The sequence below is a fragment of the Ictidomys tridecemlineatus genome, chromosome 14 (genome assembly GCF_052094955.1).
Source record: "Ictidomys tridecemlineatus isolate mIctTri1 chromosome 14, mIctTri1.hap1, whole genome shotgun sequence".
NCBI lineage: Eukaryota > Metazoa > Chordata > Mammalia > Rodentia > Sciuridae > Ictidomys > Ictidomys tridecemlineatus.
The window spans coordinates 62,513,922-62,526,638 of record NC_135490.1 but is presented as its reverse complement, the minus strand read 5'-3'; the positions used below and the strand labels follow the sequence as shown (position 1 = coordinate 62,526,638).

Below are 12,717 nucleotides of genomic sequence, written 5' to 3'. Positions count from 1 at the left end.
TATTTTTTACTTTGAGACAGGTTCTTACTAAATTGCTTAGGGCCTTGCTAATTTGCTGAGTCTGGCTTTGAACTTGTGATCCTCCTGCTTCAGCCTCCCAAGTTCCTGGGATTATGGGTATGTGCCACTGTGCCAGTCTCACCCTAGACTAATTGTGACAAAAGGAGAAACATCAACACCAAGACAGCTATTCAACATAATTTAATAAAACTAAATGGGAGTGGGCTGGGGTCGTAGCACTTGCCTAGCAGGTGTGAGGCAGCAGGTTCTATCCTTAGCACCACATAAAAATAAATAAATAAAATAAAGGTATTGTGTCTATCTACTACTAAAATAAAAAAAGAAAAAAAAACAACTAAAAGGATGGTCATTGCAGGCTATGGAGAAGGAATACAGAGGTTACGAGGGTGAGAAGAACTTTAAAGCTAGGAGAGTTGATTATGAATGGTAGAATGTAGCCATGTTTTCGGGGTGTAGCTCAGTGGTGGATCATATGCTTAACACAAGCAAGGCCCTGGATTTGTAACAAGAAGCACATTCTCTCTCTCACACTTTCTCTCTCTCTCTCTCTCTCTCTCTCTCTCTCTCTCTCTCTATATATATATATATATATATATATATATATATATATAGCTACCTTTAACACATGTAGTCTTAGACAAGGTACAAGGCAATATAGTCCAATAAACTCTCTAGGTCTTCCTTCTGCCAGGTTGTGTAAACACACACAGAGATATAAGCACACATACATACACCCAGTTGTGAGTTTGCATGACTACAAACTACAAGCTACAAGGGAGAGGGAAGACCTCCCCACCTCTCTGCTATTAGAACCTCTCTTCATCAGGGGGTTGCTGCTTCTTCAGGCTCTGCCAACCACATATTCTGAATCACTAATTGCTATTCTCCCAGACAGTAGAGCCAGACTACCCCAGGTGCCCCCAACACACAAACAGCAGCCTGGGAACCTCAGTAGATTCAGAGGCCCATGTTCACTGCCTGCTTCCAAGGACACAGAACAAAGGTCATCTGAAACCCTGGGTAATGCTTACTCTGGGCAATGTATGCTTCTATCCAGAGTTGGATGACCTCTACAGACCAGGCAATACTAATTCCCTATGGGCCAGTCATTAGGATGACTTCCCAGAGCACTAGGCCACTTGCCTCCAACCCCCTGTTGGCCACCAAAAATGACGGTGAGAGTGTAAATGGGTACATTGCCTGGAGAGTGCAATTTGGCATTCTCTTCCAAATTTGCAAGTACATATGCCTTAAACACAGCGATTCTATTTGTAGAAACTTATTCTACAAATATACTTACACACATGTATGAACTAATTTATTCATTGCCACATCATCTAAATAAAGATAGAAAGTCTGGCTTGGTGCCTCATGCTTATATTACTGTCTACTTAGGAGGCTGAGGCAGGATAATCACAAGTTTGAGGCTAACCTGGACTGAGCAAGATTCTGTCTCAAGATAAAATAAAATTTAAAAAAGGGCTGGGTATGTAGCTCAGTAGTAGAGCATTTGCCTGGCATGTATAAGTCCCTGAGTTCAATCCCCAGTACTGAAAAAGAAGAATAAGGAAGAGGAGGAGGAAGTGAAAGAGGAAAAGAAAGGAAATAACTAGATATCTCTCAGTATATAATTGGTTTCATGGATTATGGTACATCCATGCAATAGAATATTTAAAAATGGGAAGATTTTATGTATTGATATGAAAGGATCACAGATATATAGTTAAGCTAAATAAGAAAGGTGCAGAACGTTGTATGTTTATGTGGAGAAGAAAGGACAAAAGAATATACATTTGAGCTAGGTATGTTGGTGCATGTGTGTTGTCTCAAGTTACTTGGGAGGCTGAGGCAGGAGGATTGCAAATTAAAAAAAAATTTTTTTGTTCTTTTTAGATATACATGACAGTAGAGTGTATTTTGACATATTATACATACATGGAGTATAACTTGTTCTAATTAGGATCCCATTCTTGTGGGTGTACATGATATGGAGTTTCACTAGTTGTGTATTCATACATGAACATAGGAAAGTTATGTCTGATTCATTTTACTGTCTTCCCTATTCCCATCCCTCCTCCTGTAAGATTGCAAATTTGAGGCCAGCCTGGACAACTTAGGGAGGCCCTGTGTCAAAATAAAAAATACTGGGGATGTAGCTCAGTGGTAGAGTGACCCTGGATTTAATCCTCAATAACACACACACACACACACACACACACACACGCGCGCGCATGCACACACACACACACACACACACAGAATGTGTTTGTGTTGACTTGCATGTGTATAAAGTATTATTGGCAGGATAAAAAAAAATCTAATGGGAGTTACTTGTTGGGGAGATGAAAACTGGGATGAAGGCAACTTTCTATAATATGCATTTTGAGAATTTTGATGGGTAAATAATGTGAATGTATTATCTATTTTAAAAATTATAAATTTAAAACACAAAATCACATAAAAGGAGACTATTCTATAGACTACAGTGGCAAAGGAGTGAGCCTTCCATGAGTCAGCCTGGGCAGGGGAGACAAGACCAAAAAATTAAAGGAGGAAAGGGCTAGCGCAGAGGAAGGAAGCCAAGTGCTTTGGCATTGACATTGCTCTGCTTGCTCAGAAAAGCCTCTGCTTACAGGAGTCTGGCATTTTTCTTCTCAGTGTCCTTTGGTTATTGGTTGAATCATTTTCCAAACTCAGGCATGCTCGTGTGATTTGAGAAATCTTGACTTTTTTTGAAAATGTAAACATTTTTACACATTTCCTCCAAAGAACAAGGTCACCCCCTGAAGCAATGACATCTTTTGAAGTGGCTGCACTTCTTGGAATCCCTTTCCTTTCCCCACCAACTCTGATGTTCTGGAAAAGAATGGTATGTATTTGTTTTAGAGATTATTTTTTGAGAATCTTATGATACCCCTTTGGGATAACTAGCAACACTCTGGGGTGTTGCAAAACCTGATTTAGGAGTGATCGTCTTGATCAGCAAGAAGCCACAGCCAAATGAGGCCTGCACCACTCTGGCAGGACTCTGGAGGGGGAAGGGAGAGGGAGAGGAGGGGCCAGAGGTTTCCTCTTCATCACTACCCCCCTGTGGGCTTCCAGGGATCTGAAGGCCTGTTTGGGGTACTTCAAGAGAGCTCATGACAAACCCTGCTCATGGGTGAACTGCTGGGTCCCCGGGAGATCCAGCTGGTTCTCTTTTCCTCAGGGATAATTTTAGGCTCTCACTTTGCCTTCAGTCTTTCTAACTCCCAACCCCTGGCTCAGCCTCCCAGAGGGACTGCTTAGACCAGTGACTATACAGTGCTCTTTTGAAATATAGAGCTGTTCAAAGAACATGCTAGGGCATAGCCCTGGAGGCATTTTCCATGATATATTTTTTTTTTCTCCTTTTGTCCCATTGTTTCAGGGGAGGAAACAAAATAGCTCGAGGATCAGGTCCTGATAGGCCTGAATAAAGGTATCATACATCCCTGCCCCCCCAACTTGGATTTTATTTTCCAACCTCTCTTCCCCACACCCAACTTGAGAGGAACTGGTTTAAAGCCTGGGAGACTGGGCTGGAAGAACCAGGCCTTGTAAGTCTGAATGAGTGAGCAGGAAAGGGGCCTCTGGGTTTCTTCAGGTGAGGCAAACTTGCTGGGAGTGAATAAGAGACCTCCCAGGCATTAGAATACCAGGCCTGACCTACTGCACTGGAGAATGCACATGAGAATTCCTAAATCCAACATCTTCTAATTTCCAAAAGCTCATGAATAAAGTCTTCACGGTAGTGAAGAAGAATTTACCATTGGTGGCTGGTGGAAGATTTGTGGACAGTTGAGAGTGATGGGTGGACAAGGCTTAACCTCAAACCCATTCATCTTTTATTTGGCAGTGTTGAGGACTGAACTCAGTGCCTCAGAATACTAAGTTCCCACTCTGTCCCTGAGCTACACCACCACATCCTATTCATCCTATTATTTTACTCTGTTATTTATTGATTGATTGAATTTTTGGTACCAGGGATTGAACCCAGGGGCACTTTACCACTGAGCTACATCCCCAGCCCTGTTATTTATTTTTGTGGTACTGGGGATTGAACTCAGGGCCTTATCTTGAACATGCTAGGTAGGTGCTCTACCACTGAGCTACACCCCTGTTCACTGTTAAAATTTCATTTGTGACAGGGTCTTGCTAAGTTGCCTATGCTGGTCTGAAACATTTTTTTTTTTTTTTTGCACCAGAGAGTGAACCCAGGGGTGCTTAACCACTGAGCAACACCCACTGCCGCCCCCCCCCTTTAAAATTTATTTTGTAGTTTTGGTGGACCTTTATTTTATTCATTTATTTATATGTGATGCTAGGAATCAAACCCAGTGCCTCACACATGCTAGGCAAATGCTCTACCACTAAGCCACCATCCCAGTCCTCCCCTGCCCTTTTTATTTTTTTTTTTATTTTGAGACAGGGTCTCTATAAGTTGCTTAGGGTCTCACTAAGTTGCTGAGGCTGACTTTGAACTCACAATCCTTCTGCCTCAGCCTCTCAAGCTGCTGAGATAACAGACTTGTACCACTGCCTGATCTGGCCTGGCACTTTTGTGATCCTCCTACATCAGCCTCCCCAGTAGCTGGAATTATAATGTGCACCACTCCTACTGGCTCTGTTTATCCCTTTTTCCTCAGGCTTACTAGGCAACTGCATTGCCACTGAGCTACATCTCTAGCCCCATCTATTTTAACATGTCATCGTGACAGAGAATTTTAAGAGATGAAATCTATCTAGAAAATTTCTAGGTGGAAAGGTATGTGAAGGGGGCAGTATAGGTAAGGGAAGATTGAGGAATCAAAACTCTTCAGCATCCCAAACTATATAATACCAAATCCAAATGAAAATGGGCAAGCAATGAAAGACTCCTGAAATAGCAATTTCCTCAGTAGCTGGGGGAAAAAGAAATACAAATAAAAACCCAGAAAACTGGAAGGGAAGAGAAGGCAAGTGAAAACAGAAAGGGAAAGTGATAAATCTCATCATGGCTTGAGGTCTTGGGAGAGGACAGGAGGTACGGGCTGCCTTCTATTACTTAATTTAAAATACCTTAGGCAGGATGTGGTGGTGCACACCTATCATTCAGCAATTCAGGAGACTGAGGCAGGAGGCTCATAAGTTGGACATCAGTCTGAAACTCAGTGACATCTTGTCTCAGAAATAATAAACAAATAAACAGCTAGGGCTGGGGATGTATGTCAGTGGTAGAGTGCCCCTGGATTAAATTCCCAGTACCAAAACAGTAAATAAATTTTGAAAATAAAATAAAATACCTTAGGTGGGCTGAGGATATAGCTCAGTGGCTGAGCATTGGCCTGCATGCAGGAAGCCCTGGGTTCCATCCCCAGCACCACAAAAAACGATACAAACACTTTAGCGGAGGCAACCAAGTAGATGACAGGCTACTCTGGATATTTTGCTTGCCTTGGGAAAGTCATCTTTTCCTCTGACTCCTTAAAGGTTGGAGGTGGGAGGGTTCTTTTTTACTTTCTCCCAGTGTTGCTCCTGGCCTGTGGCAATAATGGACACTCTGTGGCAGGTCTTCCCTTCCACCCTCCACTTTGTCCCTTAGAAACTATTGGTCGCTGCCCCTTTAAGCAGGGCCACACCTCCCCCCACCCCCGAGCTCTCAAGGGAGTGGGGGTGTGGTAGTGGTGGGGGGAGGCTGACCGGTCTCATCCCTGTCAACCACGGAAGATGGCCCAGGCTGGGGGAGTCGCTCCCACGTTCTGCTGCTCCCTCCCCTGAACCAGGGGACGGGGAGAGCCCCTCCCTCCCTCTCTCTCCTGCTCCACTCGCGACGCGGAGATGGCTCCGTGGCCTCAGGGGAACGGCTCTCTGGCCTTGTGGCCAGACGCCCCTACCCTTGTACCCAACACCGCCAACACGAGTGGGCTGCCAGGGGTACCTTGGGCTGCGGCATTGGCTGGGGCGCTGTTGGCGCTGGCCACTGTGGGAGGTAACCTGTTGGTAATCGTGGCCATCGCCCGGACGCCGAGACTCCAGACCATGACCAACGTGTTCGTCACTTCGTTGGCCGCAGCCGACTTGGTGGTGGGACTCCTGGTAGTGCCGCCAGGGGCTACTTTGGCGCTGACTGGCCACTGGCCCTTGGGCGCGACTGGTTGCGAGCTCTGGACCTCGGTGGACGTGCTATGCGTGACCGCCAGCATCGAAACCCTGTGCGCCTTGGCTGTGGACCGCTACCTGGCCGTGACCAACCCACTGCGTTATAGTGCACTAGTCACCAAGCGCCGTGCTGGAGCGGCCGTGGTCCTGGTGTGGGTGGTGTCCGCCGCGGTGTCCTTTGCGCCGATCATGAGCCAGTGGTGGCGCGTAGGGGCGGACGCCGAGGCGCAGCGTTGCCACTCCAATCCGCTCTGCTGTTCCTTCGCCTCCAACATGCCCTACGCGCTGCTCTCCTCCTCAGTCTCCTTTTACCTTCCGCTTCTGGTGATGCTCTTCGTCTACGCACGAGTTTTCGTGGTGGCCAAGCGCCAACTGCGCTTGCTGCGCCGGGAGCTGGGCCGCTTCCCGCCGGAGGAGTCTCCGTCGGCTCTGTCGCACTCTCGATACCCTGTCACCTCGGGGACGTGCGCTTCGACTCAAGTGCCCTCCGGCGGTCGGCGGCCCGCGCGGCTTCTGCCTCTCCGGGAGCACCGGGCCCTGCGCACCTTGGGTCTCATCATGGGCACCTTCACTCTGTGCTGGTTGCCCTTCTTTCTGGCTAACGTGTTGCGCGCCCTAGGGGGACCCTCTCTAGTTCCTGACCCGGCTTTCCTCGCCCTTAACTGGCTAGGCTATGCCAACTCTGCCTTCAACCCACTGATCTATTGTCGTAGTCCGGACTTTCGCAGCGCTTTCCGCCGTCTTCTGTGCCGCTGCAGCGGCTGCCGTCCAGAGGAGACCCGGGCCACTGCCTCCCCAGCCCGCCATCCCTTGAGCTCTCCAGCGGCCGGGGCCAGCCCCGTGGAGTCCAGGCCACATTCACCGCTCAACAGGTAGGTAATCAGGGCCGAGGGACAGGCAGTTTAGAGTCAGAAAGTATACGGCATCTTCATTTCTGAGTTTAGGGTTTGGTAGAAGGAAATGGGTGTCTCCGGGAGGGTCTCTGCCTTGAAAGAAGAGCGAACAGAGTAGGGAACCCAAAGGGGACCAAGGTCCTTTCCTTTCCTGGATCCAACCACAAGGGCTGAAGCAAAAGAGAGGCAGGTGGTGGGTGGTTCTTCATTCTAGGATTTGCCACAGAAAAGAATAGCTGTGTTCCCAGGCCTCTCCTCCCCGTGGTCGGCTCTCCTGTTGGTTTTCTAGCTCAGTTCTTTGGGCGCCCAGATTTCTGGCCATCATTATCACTGGCTCAGACTTGCATGGAAAACTAGTGGCCCTGTCAACCCCTGGTCCTCAGTTGATTTCTCTCAAAGGTTTGAAGGCTATGAAGGTGAGAATGCACTTCGAATATGAAGGACAGCGCAGGAGGAACCTGTAAGTAGAAATTTGTGCCCCATCCCCTTCAAAGACTGGGCTGCAATTGGGGGATGGGATTTTTGTAACTTAGTGGTCCCCCATGTGTGTAATAAAATATGCTTTCCAGGGTCCCTGTGGGAGCTATCCCTTCCCTTCAGTGCCCCATTCCCCCAGTCAGCCTTTACCCAAAATATGTTATCTCCATTTTTCAGGGCTTCCTGAGGAGTTTTAAGAAACAATTCCGTGGATGCAGAACCTTTGGAAAGTCTCTGGTCTCTGTTCAGAATGAGGCCTAAGGAGTGCCCCAGCTGTAGAACTACTTTCCAGAACCTGCCGACTGGGCTATGGAATGGGAAGGGGGTTCCTTAAACCAAGGGGGTTTTCACCATCTTCTCTCTCTCCGAGGGAAGTTTTCTAAACCTCATCCCACTACTACCTCAGCAGCCAGGCTGCCAGGCTGCCTGCACCAGCTGCCCTGAGAGCAGCCCCATGGCTATGACAGGGTGCGTATCACCTGGCTCACTTGTGTGTGGTGTGTGCAGGGCAAAGAGAGCACTCTAGCTCCATTCCTGCTGCTGCCCAGACCCAGAAAAACCATGGGTATTCTCTAGGTTCTGTGACCAGGCTAGAAGAGGGTTAGGGTTAGGGTTTTGTCCCTGTTTCCTGCTCTATGGCTCTTGGCACAACAATGTCTCTCACATTAGACACAGAACAAGTCTGATCTACCTCACAGCAGAAGGATTTCTTCAGGGTTGGGGGGGGGGATTCTAGGGTTCATAGGAAGATGAACCATTGGAACAGATCCCTTCTTTTCCATTTAAAATCAAATTAATAAATATTACGGAATACAGCTCATCCTTTGCTCTCTTTTTCTCTCCATTTGTTTTCTTTTCATAATCCATTTGCTCCCTTCCCTTTTACTCAGAGCTAGCTTTTGACAGAGACCGTAAATTATAACTAATCCCCGTCCCTTTCTTCCTAATCCTCAGAAAAACAAAAAATGAAAATCTGTGTGGGTGAAGTGTGAAGCGAGTCAGCTCAGGCCTTTGACTCTCCTGCCTCCCTATGCTTTCTGAAATTCCTGGAATCCAGTTGCAAGGGAGTAGCAAAGCCAGGCTCACTGTGTCCAGGATCATACATGGGACATTGGTCACTTTCCATATTATAAACCCATGGGGGATCCATAATCTTTTATTGCCAGCAGGAACCAGTTTGGTTCAGTGCCATGTCTATGTGATGTGTGTGTGTGTGTGTGTGTGTGTGTGTGTGTCTAGACATAGCACAGTATTTTTTTTTTGTGTTGGGCAATGTCTTGGGCAATAAACAAATATTTCCATAGCCTCTACCTTCCCACTCTATTCCTAGGCTGCAGAAATTTATGTTATTCTCTTCGAGTAAAACCAAAGTTACAATTTTGAGCCTGTTGATACCTTTTTTGTTTCTTTGTTTTTTGTTTTTGTTTTTATACCAGGGATTGAACACCCCGTGCTTTACCACTGAGCCACATCCCCAGCCCTTTTTATATTTTACTTTGAGGCAGGGTCTCACCAAGTTTTGTATGGCCTCAGTTTCTGAGGCTGATCTTGAGCTTGCAATTCTCCTGCCTCAGCCTCTTGAGCCACTGGGATTACAAACATGAACCACCATGCCTGGCTCCTTACTTCAATTTTAATGAAACTTATTGGGCAGGTTTCCTATGGAAAGAAAAATTCTATGGAAATCTCTTGCTCATTTTGTGGGCTCTTATTTAGACTCCATAAACCATGGTCTGGGCTGATTTACAGGATACTCAGTAAATCACTAAATGTTTAGCATGCTTGTGACATGGTATACAGTGCATTGGCTAGGTTCAAGGGCCCTAGAGTTATAAAACTTAGATCTGCCCTCAGGATAAGCTTAGTGTATTTCCACATATGGGTGTTCTCTGTGAATTGGACCCGGTCTATGCTGTTCTCTTTTCTTCTGGAGCCCAGGTTTTATGTCTCAGGATGTTTGCATACCAAAGATGACTTTCTCCTTTCCAATGCAGAGCAGTGTGCAATCTCTGGTGTCTGAGGTATCTAAGGTTTCTTGGAAAGGACTCAACTCTTGAACTGTCTCTTAGTGGAGAAGGAAGTCTTGCTCAAGTCTGGGATAAATAAGAGGGCCTCCTCTACCCATCTCTGAATATTTTCCTGACATCACTGAGGAAAATCGCCCAGTCAGTCCTAGGCAGGGAGAGGATGATTTGGAGGAGGGGACTCTGGTTTATAGAATCATCCTTGAATAGCATCCAGAGCTCATACTGCTTGTGTCTTGCTCGATATGCACCCGGGTGCCAACTGTCAGCCTCCTTTGGAGTGTTTAGACTTGTACTGGGCTGTGGATTCCATCTGCAGATTGTCACCAGTGTATTTGACAGCTGGAGAGGCAGCCTCTCTGGTCATTTCTCTAGCAACTTGTGGCCAGGTGTCAAACTGAGGGAGATTTACATCCTTGGGCGGAGAGCAGGCTGCTTTTGCTAGCAGGAAGCCTGTGCATTTGAACTGTGAAGATGAACAACCATGGCTGTGAACCTAGAGATGTGAAGATTACAGACCAATGAAAACTGAAGAGCCTGTGGAGCCACTGGTCCTTCCAGAAGTCTGTTAGCAGGAGCTGGGCATGAGATGGAAATGACAGCAAAAGGGGATTGAGTTGGAGAGTGAGTGAGAAGCAAGTGGGTTTTCCAGAGGTGACCTACTAGGTGGAACGAGAGTTAGAGCAAGGAGGAGGTTGGCAGCAAACTTTCCCAGGACTCCCCCATGGTAGATTCTTCTAAGAGATGGTGGTAAGTGTAGCCCACCATAGGCAATCACTGGGCTGTAATTATACACCAGCTTCATTCCTGAAATCTTAATAGCTTCTCCCAATAGAGACTAAAACTTTCTCTCCTCTCTTGTCTTTAGGAAGATAGTCCTTCCAGCTCTGTGAAGGCCTGGGCAAGAGCTTCACAGCCTTAGCATTGACTCCATCCCAGGCATAAATGGTCGTGGGCGCCCCCTGATGGTGATATGAAGTATAACAGGTGAGGACTTTGCAAAGCTGGTCTGTTAACTAGACTGGCAGCCAGAATTGCTGTTTTCATAAGGCTGCAAACTAACAGAGCTGGAAGACAGCATAGAAATAATTTAGTCCAGTCTTCTGGTAATCCACTTGATAAAAATGGATGAAGAATCTGAGATCTAGAGGGATGAATTTAGTAGCCAACATTCCTTTAGCCAGTGGAAGGCAACACTGAATTAGTGTGAGGAGCACAGAATTCAGAGCTGCAAAACCAAATAATAAACGGAGGAAGGAAAGAAACGGCCATTTAGTGAGCATCTGTTGTATGCCCAACACAGAGGTGCTCTGAAAATATCATTTATTTAATAATGATAACAAAAAAAATAGAGCCGCATAGAAATCAAATAGTTTTTGATAGTTAAAATTTGCTGGTGCTAATTTTAACCAAAATTCATTTTCTTTTCTCTAATAATACAGTTATGGGACAGTGAACAAGTTACTTAGCTTCTCTGACCATTTGGTTGCCAGTAAATCAAATGGAGAAATGGAAATTTTTGTTGTTGTTGTTTTGTACTGGGGATTGAATCCAGGGTACTCTACTACCGAGCTACATCCCCGGCCCTTTTTATTTTTTATTTTGAGATAGGGTCTGACTAAGTTGCTTAGGGCCTCACTAAGTTTCTGAAAATGACCTCAAATTTACAATCCTCATGGGAATAATAAGAATTCATACCCCATTTGAATCAAATGTATGATATATGATATGTCAAGATCATTGTAATGTTTTGAGCAACTAATAAATTTCTGATGTTTAAAAAAAAATTACAATCCTCCTGTCTCAGCCTCCCAGGTCACTGAGATTACAGATGTGCAATCAGTGTGCATGGCTCGAATGGAGATATTATTGCTCTACTCGGCTCATGCAGACTGATTTTGAAGACCAAATGAAATTTTGTATGTGAAGATTATTCGGAAATTGAAAGGGTTCCCCCAGAACAAAGTGGTGGAATTAAAGTTTGGAGGTAGGAGTCCCAGATCTCCTGGTTTTGGCCTACAGGTAGAGTTCTATTCATAGTAGCATCCTGGATCTTGATCCACACATTTTTGCTCACTGTGGGCATGCCTTGCCTGGTATTTCTTTCCCACCTCAGACTCATTGTGGGGAGCCACCCGTGAGCTATTTGAGTGGTACTGAGCCATGAAGATTTAGGTTTTTTTTTTTTTTTCCTTGGGAACTATCCTGGCTTTCCCATGTGCATCAGATCACCCAAGGCATGAGATCTCTTGTCCTCGATCTACTAGGGAGACAAGTCTTGTAGCTCCAGAGTTGGGTGAAACCCATTGGGAACTGGACAGTTCATCTCCTACCTTATTTGGCAAAGAACATTCCATGAAAAACCTTTGATGCTCCCCCTTGTAAAAAAAAAGCAAGCGTGGGCGCCATTCCTCTCTTTCTAGTGTGGAAGCTCGATCCCTAAGATTGGCTAGCTATCCCACCCCAGCTTTTTAAAAACTACTTTCTGTCCTGTGGCTTTTTTTGCAGCCTTGTCTTTTTTTTTCTTTAATATTTATTTATTTTTTTTTAGTTTTAGTTGGACATAGTACCTTTATCCCATTTATTTATTTTTATGTGGTGCTGAGGATTGAACCCAGGACCCCGCACATGCTAGGTGAGTGTTCTACCACTGAGCCACAATCCCAGCCCTTTGCCACCTTGTCTTACTTAGCCTTTATTTTGTAGCCAGCCACTCCACGAAGAGGAACCTCAATTCTTTCATTTGTGTGGGACGTGGGTGAGAACTCATATCCTTGGTTTCATAACCCTATCGCTAAACATTCACACCCTTGGCTCTGTTTCCATGTTCAAACTCTGGACTGGCCTGAGCCTAGTATTTTGACCCTGATTTGGATCATCCCACCATCGCCAATGCAGCATTGACAATGAGATACATTTCAAGGATGGGGAGAAAGTTGAGAGTAGAGGGCACTCACTGCTAGATGTCAGAATTTTATGGTCCAGCCAGTGTGGCAGCACACACTTAAAATCTCAGTGGCACTGGAGGCTGAGGCAGGAGGATTGCAGGTTTGGTGCCAGCCTCAGCAATATTAGCAAGGCCCTAAGCAACTTAGTGAGATCCTGTCTCAAAATAAAAAAATTAAAAGGTCTGGGGATGTGAC

At 45.9% G+C, this 12,717-nt stretch overlaps 1 protein-coding gene across 1 annotated transcript; it reads left to right on the top strand.

Annotated features, from left to right (window-relative positions):
- The first annotated feature begins 5,705 nt into the window (after positions 1–5,705).
- Positions 5,706–8,365, top strand: Adrb3 (adrenoceptor beta 3). Its single transcript, XM_005338381.5, has 3 exons — positions 5,706–7,052; positions 7,473–7,533; positions 7,728–8,365. Exons 1-2 carry the CDS (start codon positions 5,860–5,862, stop codon positions 7,510–7,512), a joined length of 1,233 nt encoding a protein of 410 aa, XP_005338438.1. The 5' UTR covers positions 5,706–5,859; the 3' UTR covers positions 7,513–7,533; positions 7,728–8,365.
- The last annotated feature ends 4,352 nt before the right edge of the window (positions 8,366–12,717 follow it).